Genomic DNA, 16,035 nt, shown 5'->3' with positions numbered 1-16,035 from the left:
TTTGTTTGTTTGTTTGTTTGTTTGTTTGTTTGTTTGTTTGTTTGTTTTAGCTGACCAGTCTTATGCCCTGATCATTGTTATTGGTAAATCTTTCTGTTTGGAAGGTTACCACTTGTAATTAAATGTTTATTCTCAAGACACCTGTTAGAGTGAGAGAAGAGCAAGTCTGAGTCGTTCTTGCACCCTAGAATGAACAGACTTTTATCTCTCCATAAAAGAACTCGGATTACCAAGTGTAAAGATTTGAGATATCAGATTTTACATATGGATGTTGGGCAATCTTATCAAAATAAAAGACTGATGCATATAGAAAAGCAGTTCTCTGATGAAACTATAAGAGCTACAAAATGTGTGTGTGGGTGTTTGTAGATGGTTGTTTTAAAATGGGCTCTCTACACCCTGTAGAATGAGCTGAACAACTCATATTACTAGAGAATAATCCATTCTTGAAGTTCAAATATAGAGAAATGGAGATTCTCTAGCAGTTATGCTAATGTTCAAAGGCAGCATTTCATTCAGGATAATAATTTGTGAGACACCCAAGAATTTACAGTATTCTTATTCATCTTTACACTGTTTTTTATGTTTCAGCTAAATATTTAGTTTTCTTTCATGTCTGTAGCTTACTGTTTAAAATGTCTTAGCCTCCTTTTCTGGCATTTTATTTTCCATCAGTACTTGCATTCTGAAATAAAATTTTTGTTTTGCTGAAGGACTGTCCCAATGTGTGTCTCAGTATAGAATACCTTGAGAGCCCTCTTCTCCCAAATCTGGAAAACCAAGTGACAATCCTTGCCTTTAGCATATTCTACCATAAGGATTTTCAAAACAGATATTTTCCCCCTCAAACTGGCAATGCTCAACACCATCAAAACCTCTGCCATTGCTCTCATGAGACACAAAACATACAAAGTGTTCATTCAGTAAACGTCCTTATTTGCAGCTTGGTCACCTTGATGAACATAACTTCCATTTAAACAGATTTTTCTAGTTTGATTTACACTGAGAAGGAAATCCTATTTTCAGTTCATCATTGCACTAAGCAGAGGAGACTGAGCTGGACTCCAGCATTGTTTAATAATATTTTTGCGTTTTCCTCACCACAGGACAATGCCAGACAGAAATATGTTGACCTTGTGTCAAGTTTGGTCTCTTCTAAGTCTTCTATCCAGGTGAAAGATACTACTCCTGACAGCAAACATGGATATGAAACCCTACAGGTTACCACCACAGACAACATCACTAAGATAATGCTAAACCGCCCTGAGAAGAAAAATGCTATCACCACACAGGTAAAGACATTGACATTAGGGTTAAATATTCTCTTACATCAGGTTAAAAGCCTGGTTTTGCTGACATGTTGTGGTGAAGTTTTATAACAACTTTTTGGAGTGTCTTTCAAATATTGTGGGCCCAATCCTATGAGATGCTGACTTCCTCTACTCCCATTGAAGCCAATGGGAGTCGAAACCTTCAGCACCGAGCAGATGAGACCCACAGTTCGCTATAGTGATGCACGTGGACAAACGCTGAGCAGCTACATTTTTGTGAAGTAACTTCGAAGAATATACTTTGCTAATGCCCAATCATAGCCTAAAGCAGCAGCTGCTCTTCTTCTTGGTATTTGTCTCCTCAGCATAATGCCTTAGTGGTGTGTTTTCAAAAGCAGAGCGCTGACTTTTATTTTCCCTCCAGTTCTGGCATGTCCTCCATTTCCCTGCTCTTTCAAACAATTTATGTAATTCTTCTGCTGCTATTCATTGTCTCATTTGTTTTCCATTTCAATCTGTTCTTTAGCTTTGAGTTGATGTACAAAAACTAACCACCTTGCTAGCATGAACAGCTTTTTAAGGTTTTGATTTTTTCAAAAGCTCTTAGTGTTGACCTAAATCCTACCCTAAACTGAGACTGTAAACTGCAGAAAGACTCTACTGTGGTTAATTTCAAAGACTGTGAAATGGGTTTTCTTTTGTGACATCACGTTTTTTTTTCTTATGTTCTTTTTTTAATCCTTCTTTTACATAGATGTATAGAGAAATTATTCAAGCACTTGAAGAAGCTGCCAAGGATGACTCAGTCATAACTGTAATAACAGGTATCACGTTTCACGGGCTTCTCAACAAAATTTATTTTTCTTTTTTTGAAGAGATGAATTTTACCTTATGCCTAAATATAATGTTGACAGATCACTGGTGTGCTGCCGCCACCAGCAGCACAGAAGTAAGGGTGGCAATGGGGTGCTAGTAAGTCTGCTGTGAAAAGTGATATTTGTATATTTTACTGAAAGAGCGAAAGGCTGAAGTTTCTTCACACCTCCTCCCCCCCTCCTCCTCCCCCCAAGAACTCCCAGTTTGTGCACCATTGAACTAGATAACCATTAGCAGACTAAGGCAGAACTGTGTGTAAACAAGGAAACTAAAATAAGAACACTTCCTTCCTCTTTTTTCCTAGGGCTGTTGATTAATCGCAGCTAATTCACGCGATTAACTCAAAAAAGTTAATTAATCGTGATTAATCACAGTTGTAGTCACACTGTTAAACAATAGAATGCCAACTGAAATTTATTAAATATTTTTGGATGTTTTTGAATGTTTTCCTACATTTTCAAATATATTGATTTCAATTACAACACAGTATACAAAGTAGACAGTGCTCACTTTATATTATTTTTTATTACAAATATTTGCACTGTAAAAATGGCAAACAAAAGAAATAATATTTTTGAATTCACCTCATACAAGTACTATAGTGCAATCTCTTTATGGTGAAAGTGCAACTCACGAATATAGTTTGTTTTTGTTACGTAACTGCATTAAAAAACAAAACAGTGTAAAACTTTAGAGCCTATAAGTCCACTCAGTCCTATTCTTGTTCAGCCAGTCGCTAGTTTGTTTACATTTATGGGAGATAATGCTGCCCATTCCTATTTACAACATCACCTGAAAATGATGAACAGGCATGAGAACAGGCATTCGCATGGCACTTTTGTAGCTGGCATTGCAAGGTATTTACGTGTCAGATATGCTAAACATTTGTATGCCCCTGCATGCTTCGGCCACCATTCCAGAGGACATGCTTCCATGCTGATGACGCTCCTTAAAAAAATAATGTTTTAATTAAATTTGTGACTGAACTCCTTGGGGGAGAATTGTATGTCCCCTGCTCTGTTTTACCGGCTTTCTGCCATATATTTCATGTTATAGCAATCTCGGATGAGGACCCAGCACATGTTCATTTTAAGAACACTTTCACTGCAGATTTGACAAAATGCAAAGAAGGTACCAATGTGAGATTTCTAAAGATATCTACAGCACTTGACCCAAGGTTTAAGAATGTGAAGTACCGTCCAAAATCTGAGAGGGACGAGGTGTGGAATATGCTTTCAGAAGTCTTAAAAGAGCAACACTCCGATGCGGAAACTACAGAACCCAAACCACCAAAAAAGAAAATCTACCTTCTGCTCAGGGCCAGCGCAACCCATTAGGTGACCTACCTTCTGCTGGTGGCATCTGACTCAGATGATGAAACATGCATCAGTCCGCACTGTTTTGGATGGTCATTGGGCAAAACCTGTTATCAGCATGGATGTGTGTCCTCTGGAATGGTGGTTGAAGCATGAAGGGATATATGAATCTTTAGTGCATCTGGCTCATAAATATCTTGTGACGCCGGCTACAACAGTGCCATGCGAACGCCCGTTCTTACTTTCAGGTGGTAAGCAAGAAGCGGGCAGCATTATCTCCTGCAAACCGGTTTGAGCAATTGGCTGAACAAGAAGTAGGACTGAGTGTACTTACAGGCTCCAAAGTTTTGCATTGTTTAATTTTTGAATGCAGTTATTTTTTGTACATAATTCTACATTTGTAAGTTCAACTTTCATGATAAAGAGATTGCACTACAGTACTTGTAATAGTATTTTTTAATTCACCAAATACTTTTGTTTTTTACAGTGGAAATATTTGTAATAAAAAATAAATATTAAGTGAGCACTGTACACTTTGTATTCTGTGTTGTAATTGAAATCAGTATATTTAAAAATGTAGAAAATATCCAAAACTATTTAAATAAATGGTATTCTATTATTGTTTAACAGTGTGATTAATTGCATGATGAATTTTTTTCCAAAGTGTCTCAGCAGAATCCTTTCAAGATAATGTTATAAGATTTGCACTTCCTTCTGCCTCTAAATATCCTTCTGAGATGCTAAGTTGTGAAAGATACTGGAAAATATCAATTTTGATATATTTGTACAATTTGCATACCGCATCTCCAGCATAGGGGTGTTGCTCTTGGGGTTTGGGTGTTTTTTTTTTTTTTTTTTAAATTCTCTGTGGTAGTCACAGTTTAGTTATGTATCAACAGAGTAGAAATAACTGTTCTTGATAAGCTAAGAGAAAAACGACACTTTTATGTTTTCTAGTGATCAGTTAAAAAATCTTAACTTCTCTTATATAGTCTGTGAGCCCTGAGTGTGTCATGTCCATCTTTAAAATTTGCTTTTTCAACACACATTCAAGATACTGGGTTTTGTACCAATACTAGTAACTTTGCTCGTACTACCCTTAAAACGGGAAGAAAGGTAGTTCTTGTTGGCATTTATAGGCCACCCATCACTGTGGAATCTGGGTGGTATTCTCGGAGAACCATAACAACTGGTGGGGGCTCAATCCTGCAAATACTTACGTACATACCTTTATGCCACTGATTAATTAAAAGGACTACTTGGGCACAGAGTTATGAATGTGTTTAAATGTTTACAGGATTGGAGCCTTCAGCCATCATGATAGAATATAGTATGTTCTAGAAACAGGAAAGAATCATCCAGTCAATGTGTTGTAACTTTTAACCACACCCTTCCTGTGTGAAAATTGTGTCCTCAATAGCCTTGTATTGTAAGATGCTAGTCTTTGTAGTCTTCACTGTAGATTACTGTCTTGTTTGTTTGTTTGTTTGTTTTAAAGGGACACAACATGAAACTTAGGGTTTTGTTTTTTAGTTAAATAATTTAGATTCCCCTGTCAGTTTTGAGGGGAGAGGAAAAATCTGTAATTGTATTTTCCTATTTGTTTTTAAATGTATTTTCTCTCCTTTGTTGCTGTGTGAAAGACCCATACAGACAGGGGAAGCTGACTTACTATGCAGTGGAAACAGTGAAACTGGCTATTCACAAAGCGTGATCAGATGCAGAAAGTAAACTGAATATTTTTACCCCTAACTTTCATTTTCACTGCTCCTAGGCATTACTGGTAACAATAATAGGTTAAAAATATCAGAACTAATATTTTTAGGTTGAAGATATCCTTTAACAAGGAATTGTTTATGCTTTGAAGCGACTTCTTAATTACTTAACCTAAATGTCTAAAGTTAAGTTTTCTCTTCTAAACATGAGAAGAAAGCTTCAGTTTCTTTATTTTGCCTATTTGTCTGCAGGAAATGGGGATTATTACTGTAGTGGAAATGACCTGAATAACTTTACCAATATCCCATCCGGTGCAATAGAGAAGATGGCAAAAGATGGTGCAGTATTACTCGAGTAAGAATTTTTTTTATATTGTATGTGCATACACTACTGTAAAGGGTAGGATATTATTTACTTGATTTAACTCAGGCTTACAGGCTCCACCCAAGAGTAGGGCTGTGTAGTACATACACATAGTAAGAGAGATCTGTCTCAAAGAGTTTACAATGTACATAGACAAGAGTGGGAGAAAGGAAGTATTAACCACATTTTACAGATTAGGAAATGAGGCAGGTCTACATTAGAAACCTTTGCCAGTATAGTAATGTCAGTTAGGGATGACTGTGGGATTTTTATTTTTTAAAATGACATTTCTGTACTGGCAAAAGCTCTAGTGTAGATGCAGTTTTTTACAATATAGCTTATTTTGTTGAGGAGACAGGTAGAAGCTATATCAGCAAGAGCACTCTTTTGCTGATATAAGCTACATCTCTATGAGGAGGGTTTGCTCATGTAGCTATACCAGCAAACTTTTTCTAGTGTAGACTAGGCCTGGAACTGAACACATCTCTTGAGTCCCAGTCTTGTGCCTTCACTACAAGATCATACTTTTTCCCTATACGTTGAACAGTAAAAAATTACAGTTTACAGTCTTAAGGTAGATTGGGAGATAATACAGTGCAGTAAGATGCAGGACAAATATAGGGCAGGTATGTGGGATGACACTGTGGCTGGAATAGATCTTAGAACAGGCAGAAACTGATATATATTTTAAGCAAAAAGAGGATTAGGAGATCTTTTACCTTCACCATTGCTTCTGTGTGCTTATAAATTTGAGACGGAAACAGGGCCGGCTCCAGGGTTTTTGCTGCCCCAAGCGGCGGGTGGGGGGAGCCGCAATCGGCGGCAGCTCCACCACGCCGCTTTCTTCTTCAGCGGCAATTCGGCGGCAGGTCCTTCCCTCCGAGAGGGACCGAGGGACCCGCCGCTGGATTGCGGCCGAAAAGCCCGACGTGCCGCCCCTTCCCCTTGGCCGCCCCAAGCACCTGCTTGCTGAGCTGGTGCCTGGAGCCGGCCCTGGATGGAAACTTGGGAAATACTCTTGCTTTGGATTCCTGACTGAAGCATCAGATACTACAGTAATGCACACTAGAAAACCTTAAAGTAGGTAGGTACCTGCTGCTTTCTATCCAATATTTAAAGATAAACCGCAAGTGAAGGGCTGCAGGACTGTGTCCTCACTTAGGCAAGTGGCCTGTGGACCTCAGTTTTCCCCCCAAGAGATAACAAGACCCAGATCTATTTTGTAAACTTCTTTTACCTCAGTATGTGGTAAATGCCCCCCATTAATCATGCTAAGTAGGGGATTCAGCACAATACCTAAAATTTCACCTGTTTGTTTTTTCTTTCAAGTTCTGTCAGGCCTTCTCCCTCTTACTCTTGTGGTGCCCTTGTATTCATTATGCTGCTGATATCCCAAAACGAACATGTGTTGTACCCTTCAGGATATAAAATAATTGTGTAGAATATAATAGAACACCCTTACATGACCCTGTATCGACAAGTGGAAGTGAGGCTCCTGGAGCATGCTGGGTCATCATGGCAGAATAGAAGCTAAACAGCTGAAGAAGGGATGACTATCTCAAGAATGGAAATGGGGTGTATGGGGAGAAATGTGCGTTATTAAACAATGATGTGCTTCCTGTCCGTCTTAGCTTGTCTATTACCTGTTTCTGAAGGGAATGGATGGCATTTTCATCATTTGATTTGCAGTTCACCTTTTAATAAACTAGCACTGAACATGTCCTGTGAATCCTAGCTGGAGAGGCAGTGTAGGTATTTAACATAGATTTTTGTGTTCTTTGTTAATGGACATTGGGAAAGATGGAAACCATACCTTTCATAGTACAGCATTACACAAACATAGACTATGTAACTAGTCTTAAGTTTTGCAAAAGACTGGTCTTCCTCATCAAAAGTTAATGTGTCATCCTGACAAATTCTGCTCCTTCCCCTCTCCAGGAACTTTGTCAAGCATTTTATTGATTTCCCTAAGCCATTGATTGCAGTGGTGAATGGTCCAGCTGTTGGAATCTCTGTAACTCTTCTTGGACTCTTTGACATTGTGTATGCTACCGACAGGGTACGTAAATTGCATGGCTGATTTCAATCAGTGTTTGTAAATCCCTGTCTACATTAGACATTTGTGGGAATGAAATTTACCAAGGTAAGCTTTGCATGAGTGCAGCCCACCTACAGTAGGGGTTTGCGCTAGTGTAACTAAACTGATGTTCTTACACCCATGATATTTGTCATGTCGATATGGCCTGTAATTTGAACACAGCCACCAAGAACAATGAGACTCGATATGAGCTCTATTGAAGAAAAAAGTCATTACATGTTGGCACAGTAAAGGGTAGATGATGTGAAATTATGCTTTTAATGAGTTTGTTAACAATTAGACTATTTTTAACCCACTATAACCAATGCCATTAGAGAATCGGAATACAATAAACTAACTTTACCAAATGCATAATTTAAAACCTCATGACAGCTTTTCTTTAGTCAGAGCAGAGATGGCTGAGATTACCAAATTTACTATACAAAGAGCTATGCTAAAGCTTGACATAAAATCCAAATACATACGCAATATAGATTGTTACTTCACAAAATAGGAAGCATCTGCCATTCATTTGTTTACCGCTTCTACAGAATTGATATTCTCTCTGGTCTTGAGGCCCATTTTCTCATTCCTCAAACAAGAGATATTATTTCTGTGCTATACCCTTAAACATCTTGTGTGGAACAGAGAATTTTATGGTTTTGTCTTGTTTATTTGGTTTACTGTTCTCTGTGCCAAGGAAGCTGTGGCAGCAAACCCTGAATTGCCAGATTCCTTTGCTGAACTTCCCCAACAAAAATCTGATAAACATTAAATAGAACAAATTATGTATTGTTACCATCTCACATTTGATATTGTACAAAAACTGAGTCCTATAATGGTGCTCGAAGCTGTGTCCAGGTTTGGTATGAGTAGAAGATAAATTTTAAACTGAATGTGATACCCCATGCTAATAAAATGAGAGAGATGTTCACTCAAATTTACATGGCTGGCATATTTATTGCCATTATCTAATGGTACAGAAGGTCCATACTCAGATAGAAAAGAAGTTTTGGAAGAGAAATGAATCCACATCGTATTTGAGGCAAACCTAAGATATAAAAACTCTACGTTTTTTTTGTTTTGTTTTGTTTTAAGACAACCTATTACCTGCTGAGCTAAAAAAGTAATTCTTAATGAGTACCAGTCTCAGATTGTTGCTTCAGCATTTATATCAATCAAACTTTTTTCTGCCAATCTGTTGGATAGTAGTTCATCATTCTAAGATTCGATATGTTACATGCACAAATTAGTATACAATACGTCTTTTTTAAATGAAACCTTATTTAATTGTCTCACCGTATAACTGTTTGTAATAGAGTAGAGGTGCCCAGCCTTTTATTACAATGAGGGCGGTATTGGAAACTTGGCAGAAATTTGAGATTCATACTCAATTTGCATGTACATTTATGTTTTTAAAATAGGAGATACTCAGTGAAATCCAGCAGTTCAATTTTTTTTAACCCTGTAAATGAGTTTTAACTTGGAGCTAGTTTAGGGTAATGTGTGACATCACATTGTGCACTTTTGCCATAACTTCTTTATTAAAATGTTCAAGGTTTCAGCTCTGAAGCAAGTGTGTAATAGAATTTAAGTGGGGAGAAAAGTCTTACAATGTTTAAAAAAAAAAAAAAAAAAAGCCATGATCCTTTACAGACAACTTATCTGTATTACTGTAAATTAAGAACTGGTGTGTTCAGAAGTGATATTTTTGCATGTCTTTATGCTATTTACACTATTGAACTTCTGGGGGAAATGTATGTAAATATTCTGTATGGAAAAGTGTTGCACATACGTATTAGTTAGGGGTGGTTTTTTCCAAAAGGCTTTCAGTAGTCAAATTTAGGGTCCAGTCCTGCAAGCACTCTGTGCATAAAATTCACTGCCAGAATTGGGCCCTTTGTAACTCTTGGTTCCTGCCTTGGGTCTCCTGTAAATGAGCTTGTTATACCATTATTGATTCCTTATTAGGTGGTGTCACTTTAGTTCTCCCCTTGCAGAGGTCTCTGTGTCTCTCTGAACAAGCTCTCTCTGCAGTTCCAGGCAGTCCCCTGTTCTATGTCCAAGACTGTGCCTCTTTCCTAGTGGCTGATGGGGAACCCGGGCCTGCCCTCTACTGCAGGCGGGGGTGCTGGCACAATTTGTATAGTGGGGGTGCTGAGAGCCACTGAACCAAACTATAAACCCTGTATGTAATGGAAACCACTTCAAGCCAGGGGTTGCAGTAGCACCCCTAGTTCCAGCACCTATGACTCCAGGTGCCAGCCCAGGGACCCTGTGCTCTGCACTATGATCTACTTGCTCCCAGCCCTGGTTACTACTTCCCTAGGCTCTGTCCTACTCCCTCATTCTATCCTCTGGTACCTCTGGGTTTGCCCCCATCTAAGCTTCCTCTTCTCCCTATGACTGCTTCCCCCTTTGGCTTCTTGCTGGACTCTGTAATCTGACAAACCTCCCTTCTGTCAGAAAGTGATTGATTACACGCAGTTTCCCCCTCTCCCCCTTCTGTTCTCAGCTTCTTAGCTTTATAAGCGCCCCCACCTGTTCCTGCCCAGGTGAGCTTCATCCTTAATTAAGCTTTATTGATCCCTAGTTTCCCTTTAGGTGCAGCCTATGTGTTTAGTTGGCCCATCTAACCTACCTTTAACCCCTTCAGGATTGGTGTGGGTGAACACCCATGTTACTAAATTGTGTTTTAAAGCCTGTAAAGGTAATGGATCAAATTAATCTCTGGTGCAACTCCATTGTAGTCAAGACTTTAACATAAAAACTAGACTCTAGTATTTTTCTTCTATTTAAAATGACTAATTTAATGTTTGAGTCCTCACTTTAAAGTTGGATTTACTCTTTAATAGGCCACGTTTCACACCCCATTTAGTGAACTCGGCCAGAGTCCAGAAGGATGTTCTTCTTACATGTTTCCAAAGATAATGGGCTTATCCAAGGTAAGAGAACACAAGTCTGTACTTTAACTCAGTGCTTTCCGCCTAGGTTAACTGAACTCCAGTTTTCCTCAGTAGTGCCATCCAGCTACATGAGTGAGAAGGGTGACTGTGGGAGAGTCGTTTAAATGGAGCCCACTCCCATTGTGGTTTGCACTCTGCTTAATAAAACTTTCATTTTTTTTAAACATGAGGAAAGTAGTCAAATAGTAGCATCATGGGCACTGAAATAAAGAGAAAACTGAATATCAAAACTAAAGAAAAAAATCCACAGCCAAAGGTATGCAACCTTTCTCTCTCTCTCCCCTTTTCCCCCCAAATCATGTGTCTCAGCTTTCACTGAGGGCTTGCATCTTTCCTCCAGCAGTGCCAGGGCAGTTGTAAAGTTGTCAGGAAGGATATTGCACTAAAAAGCACCCCTCAGCTGAGCACCTCTGTCAGGCAGGGAGCAGTAGTTGTAGGTACTCCTGCTGAACCTTTGGGAAAACTATATATTCAGTCTTTCCTCAGTTTTGTTAGGAAGCTTTTTCACAAATTCCAGAACCTTTCTCTACTACCTGGTAATGGCTGAGTTATTTGTTAGTCTCCTATCCACAGACTCAGGCATTTCTCTCTTCTGAGCCTGCAGTAGGAATAAAAAAAATCCAATAAAAAGGCTTAAATGCACACAATCAAAATAGAGCAGCTCTTATCTTCCTATTATAGTTGCATAATTCCCAATAGCTGTTATTTAGGTATGCCACAGTGATAGTTCTGGCAGTTTTAAATAGCTGTATCAGGTATATATTGCGCCTTTATGTTAACAACATTTCTCAATATAAATTATGACGATTTTGTACAGTACATAGGGAAATGGGTGCTTTATAGTCACTAGGAAGACAAGGATTATCTCTTTAGCAATTTACAGAGTGCCAGTCCCTGTTCTGGAGAATTTAGAATAGCTGAGTAAGTAACAATTAGTTTTGACATTAGCTAATCTGGGATGATCTTAGAGGGGACGGCCCTTCCTGTGCCAGATTCTCTGACAGCTGTACAGCTACCCACAATGCTCTGGGATGCAATCCCTCAGTGCATACCTATGGCCAAACCCTTTCCAGAGAACAGAAATTAACGGGCAACATTTAAGTTTCCTTTTCTACTATGAAAAGGAGCATTGTAAAATGGAGGTTTATGTTTCTCTATTTTTCTTTCTAGTTTCTTAATTCTTGTGTTTTATTAGATTGACAGCCTTTTGTTTTCTTTCATGTAGGCAAACGAGATGCTTCTTTTTAACAAGAAGTTGACTGCAGGGGAAGCATATGCCCAGGGACTTGTGACTGAGGTTTTCCCTGACTGGACTTTTGAAAAGGAAGTTTGGATAAGACTTAAAGCTTATGCAAATCTCCCCAAAAACGTTAGTATTTTAAAATTGTGTATATACAGCCTGTAACAAGAGAGAGTTCCCGCTCTTATGAGCAGACATTTTAACAGGGTACTATATAGAGTCCAAACTTACCATTTTGGGGTTTGGCTTTATTGGTAATTGAAAAAATAACAAACCTCAACCTAAGTGGTGTTCTCAAGCTTGGTTGTTCCTATGGTTTTCCCTCCAGGAATTAATGTCACAGTTGCCTCAGTCCCAGAGGCTATCCTGGTTGAAGTTGGCAAGATGCACTTGCATTTATGGCTCATCACTTTTCATTCAAGTACCTTTAAGAAATGAGCTGTTAAATGAGCTTGAAAATTATGTGCATTTGCCTTGGATGCTAACTCCTGCAGGGTTTACAGAGATACTGGTTTCAACAGCTTTTTTTATTTATTTAATAGTTACAAGTTTGCTACAACTGCTGTCATGCGGGATATTCATTTTACTGACTTACCTAGGAGTGGTACCTTCAGCACCTTCAAAAGTGGATTACTACACAAACCAACAAACTACCTACAGAAAAAAAATCCTGAATCTCTGCACACACATTTCTCTCCCGAAAAGAAAATAACCTACATCCATAGTCCATCTCTTTTCTGACTGCTTGGAAATGTGTAGAAAAACATAATGAGCTGGTCTCATAATACACTCTCATACCAGCAGTTTATAAAACTCAATTTATATTTGGAGCTGCAGGTAGTCTAACAAATTCCCAATTCACTCTTGTCTGTCCACACACATTCTGGGCATTGACTGGATGGATGTATTGTTCCTCCTGAAACCACACCCTACTAAGTAGTCTTAGCAGCAGTTAAAACAGAGGCCCCTGTGTAAAATGCCAAATTAAATTAAAAATCTAACTGGACTACAGTTCAGTTTAGATACTGCATATTGAGTGCTTCTCACATGCTACTTTTCAGAATGCTGAGCTGAGGGAATGTGTAGAATAACATAACTTGTACTATGTATGCATCCCAAATTGTGAGCTTTTGTTTTGTTTTGTTTTTTCTTCTCCCAGTCTTTGGCTCTGTCAAAGCAGTTAATACGAGGTGTGGAAAAGGAGAAGCTGCATGCAGTTAACTGTCAAGAGTGTGAACTCCTCAGGGAAAGGTGGTTATCTGACGAATGCATGAATGCTATTATGAGCTTCTTTGGGAAGAAATCAAAACTGTAATTTTTATTGTTGGTGAAGATCAAACTCCTGGAGCTCATCTGTTTATCGTCATTGAAAGGATTTTAATAAGTGAATACTCATTTGGGGGGGTAAATCCTAGTTGTGCCTTTTTATTGATGTTGATTATTACTGTATTAATTATTATATAGAAACAATTTAATAAAAATGTTAACTTGTAAGTTTTATCTTTCTGTGGCCTGACATTCTGTATTCAGACATGAATTTGTGATGCCAAACACATTGGATCCTTCTGCCTGGGTCATTGGCTGGGAAAGCGTTCATTGCTTTACATGCTGAAATGATGTCTTTGAATATAACTACAGCTGTTTGTCTTCCAGAAGGTGTCACGGATTCAATAGCACCGAATCTTGATAGTTCTTGGATAACTGAGTGATAGTCATATGATGCTAATATGTTTCTTTTTATCCATCTAATACAAAAAATGAAATATTGTATAAGTATAAAATAAATATTAATTGCAGCTCATTATTGCTTTGGTAGAGTGACATGAAGGGAAAAGGTCCTATTACTTTAAATAATTCCCTGAGGTTTTGTTGATGTTACCTTATTTCTTGGGCTTCCAAGTGAATACTGTTGTTTAAAAGATGTTCACCTGGCAGGCATTATAGAGATCTTCTCGTTTTATATTTATTTCCAATGTTAGAAATAACCTCTTGCCTAAGGCTGGAGCACTAAAAAGCTTGAAACTGCAGGAGATTTTTTAAAATGCTGTAAAGCTCAAATCTGGTATTTTCAAAAGAGAATAGAAAAAGTGGTTGCATATCTGCATATTATCAGGGCAGCACATCCTGCATTGCAAGCTGCTGCTCTGGCAGATCTCAGCATGTGACCTACAGGCAATGTTTCCATGCCTATTTGTGACCAGTATGGCCACTGTTGAATCCACACTTTAGATGAAACCATTATACAGTCAACCACATGCCTCATTCTGACTGTCCAGGCTAGGACAAGCTCCCTAGCCATTTGCTTATCAGTAGCTGTTAGTAATGCTATGTGAGAATAACTTTGTCAACTGCAGGCACAAACCGGCTCATTCAACTTGATTGTGTTCAGGAAAGATATAATTATAAAAATGTCTGATGGCATTTTGAGGAGTCTTAATTCCTTCTATTCAAGACTTGTATCTTAAAAGGACACATTTCATAGAGGGTGAAATGCACTTAATTTAGGCCCAATATGTAGTTGTTTTTTAAAGGGAATTACGAATCCTAACTACAACAGAAAATGATGTCATGGATTTAAAAATGTGGCCAGGATTTTGTCCATTAACTTCTTTTAAGTTAACTGACTGAAGTGGGAACAGGATTTTACCCAGTGTATTTTGAACAAATCCAGTTTCCTGAGGGGTTTGAAACCATATACAACAGCATTGAGCTGTCTCGTGAGATTCAAAGAAACTGCTGTGTAGTTTTAGCACATAAGATGAACAAAGTGCAAAAAGTAAATGGCATTAAAGGTGGAAAGTAATTTGTTTTAATAATCAAAGGTTTCAGCAACATAGGTAGATTGAAAAAAATTCTTCTTGTCTGTTCTAGAAAACATCAACAAGCCTTAAATTATATGATTGTGACATGCCAACAAAATGTAGCCTGACATACCTGCTCTAAATTCTTGTGCATCTCTGCCTCGATACTTGGTAAAAGCACATGAGACAGGCGCACTGGCCTTCACTTAATTTCCAGCCTCTTGTTAGTTTATCATAACCGTAACACTATAAATATACCGAGCCAAATTCATCCCTGATGTATCTCCACTGAAGGCAATGGAGTTACAACGGGATGAATTTGGTCCATTTAAGTGGTACTGAAATACGTGGAAAGGAACAGGGAGAAGGGAGTGAACTAGAGAGGTCCTGCTAATTTATCATAAATTTCACTTTAAAAAAACAAAAACAAAAAAACATTGCAGACAAGGGAATTCAACAGACAAGAAAGTTGCCTTCATGCATAACTATAATTAACAGTATTTAAAAATAATAAAGTTGATGTACTTAGTCTCTTTGACAAGCAACTGCACATTTTCCTATTATGTCAAAATCTTGACCACATGTATGAAGTCATAATGACTAATGGGTGTTATGTTAATAAGTTATTGTGATATAAAAGACTCAATTTAACAGAACTGAAGCAAAAGAGTGCCCTTTCTCTTTTTGTCTGATCCTCCTTCCCCAGCTGAGCAAGCCAGAGCCAAATTCTTCACCACCCTAGCAATAGTTTCTGTAGGGAAAGCAAAATTGATTGGTAGAGCAAGAGTGCGTTAGAGCTGCTAACCTTTTTGCAAATAAGCGTAACTGATAGCTAATTGCATATTATATCCACTGGAGCGCTCTGCTATTATAAAACCGGTCACTTGGCGAGTCTTCAGATTCTCCAACAGGAATAACAGGAAACCATCTGTAGCATTATATGCCCCAGAAAATCTGTTGGCTGCAGGAGTCCTGGCTCATCACAATTCCATTGACTTGTTCAAGGATCATACGATTTAAAAGGATCTTGTGAAGACTGGTAGGTCAAACACTTGAACTGCTTTGGAGCGCAGGGATGTAATTGCAGATATCTGCATATGACCACCCCAGCTTTTTTGTAATATGAAGTGGTCAGTTTTCTGATATGCTTAGGGCTCCCCCACCCCTGCTTTTTGCAAATTTCACTGTTGCCTCTATACTAGAATGAGACAGAATGGCACAGTTGGGGAAAACTTTGTACATTTGTGCCAGCAATCGTGTTGGGGAAACAGGGCACAGACTAGCTAGTGTAAAGTCAAAACTAATGCAAGGGATTATGTTTTTATTAAGTCATCCGAGCCAAAGACAGCAGGAAGCTGTAACTGAACTACTGATGCAGCTTTTTAGAGGGTAGATAATTGTTCTTCTCA

At 38.4% G+C, this 16,035-nt stretch overlaps 2 protein-coding genes across 2 annotated transcripts in view; one reads left to right on the top strand and one right to left on the bottom strand.

Annotated features, from left to right (window-relative positions):
* LOC112118946 (enoyl-CoA delta isomerase 2, mitochondrial) overlaps positions 1-13,325 on the top strand; it is a 16,655-nt gene extending 3,330 nt beyond the window's left edge. Inside the window, exons 3-9 of the mRNA XM_026658775.2 lie at positions 1,107-1,292; positions 2,026-2,095; positions 5,431-5,533; positions 7,481-7,601; positions 10,475-10,564; positions 11,811-11,954; positions 12,985-13,325. Coding sequence (XP_026514560.1) covers positions 1,107-1,292; positions 2,026-2,095; positions 5,431-5,533; positions 7,481-7,601; positions 10,475-10,564; positions 11,811-11,954; positions 12,985-13,140 — 870 coding nt within the window. The 3' untranslated portion in view covers positions 13,141-13,325. The remainder of the gene's footprint in view (positions 1-1,106; positions 1,293-2,025; positions 2,096-5,430; positions 5,534-7,480; positions 7,602-10,474; positions 10,565-11,810; positions 11,955-12,984) is intronic.
* The window catches only part of LOC113407915 (uncharacterized protein C6orf201 homolog), a 25,814-nt gene continuing 23,065 nt past the window's right edge, over positions 13,287-16,035 (bottom strand). Inside the window, exon 4 of the mRNA XM_029913208.1 lies at positions 13,287-13,570. Coding sequence (XP_029769068.1) covers positions 13,309-13,570 — 262 coding nt within the window. The 3' untranslated portion in view covers positions 13,287-13,308. The remainder of the gene's footprint in view (positions 13,571-16,035) is intronic.

Source organism: Terrapene carolina, unplaced genomic scaffold (genome assembly GCF_002925995.2).
Source record: "Terrapene carolina triunguis isolate 2854851 unplaced genomic scaffold, T_m_triunguis-2.0 Scaffold55, whole genome shotgun sequence".
Lineage (NCBI taxonomy): Eukaryota > Metazoa > Chordata > Testudines > Emydidae > Terrapene > Terrapene triunguis.
The sequence above is the reverse complement of the archived record's forward strand: the minus strand, read 5'-3'. Positions and strand labels throughout refer to the sequence as shown.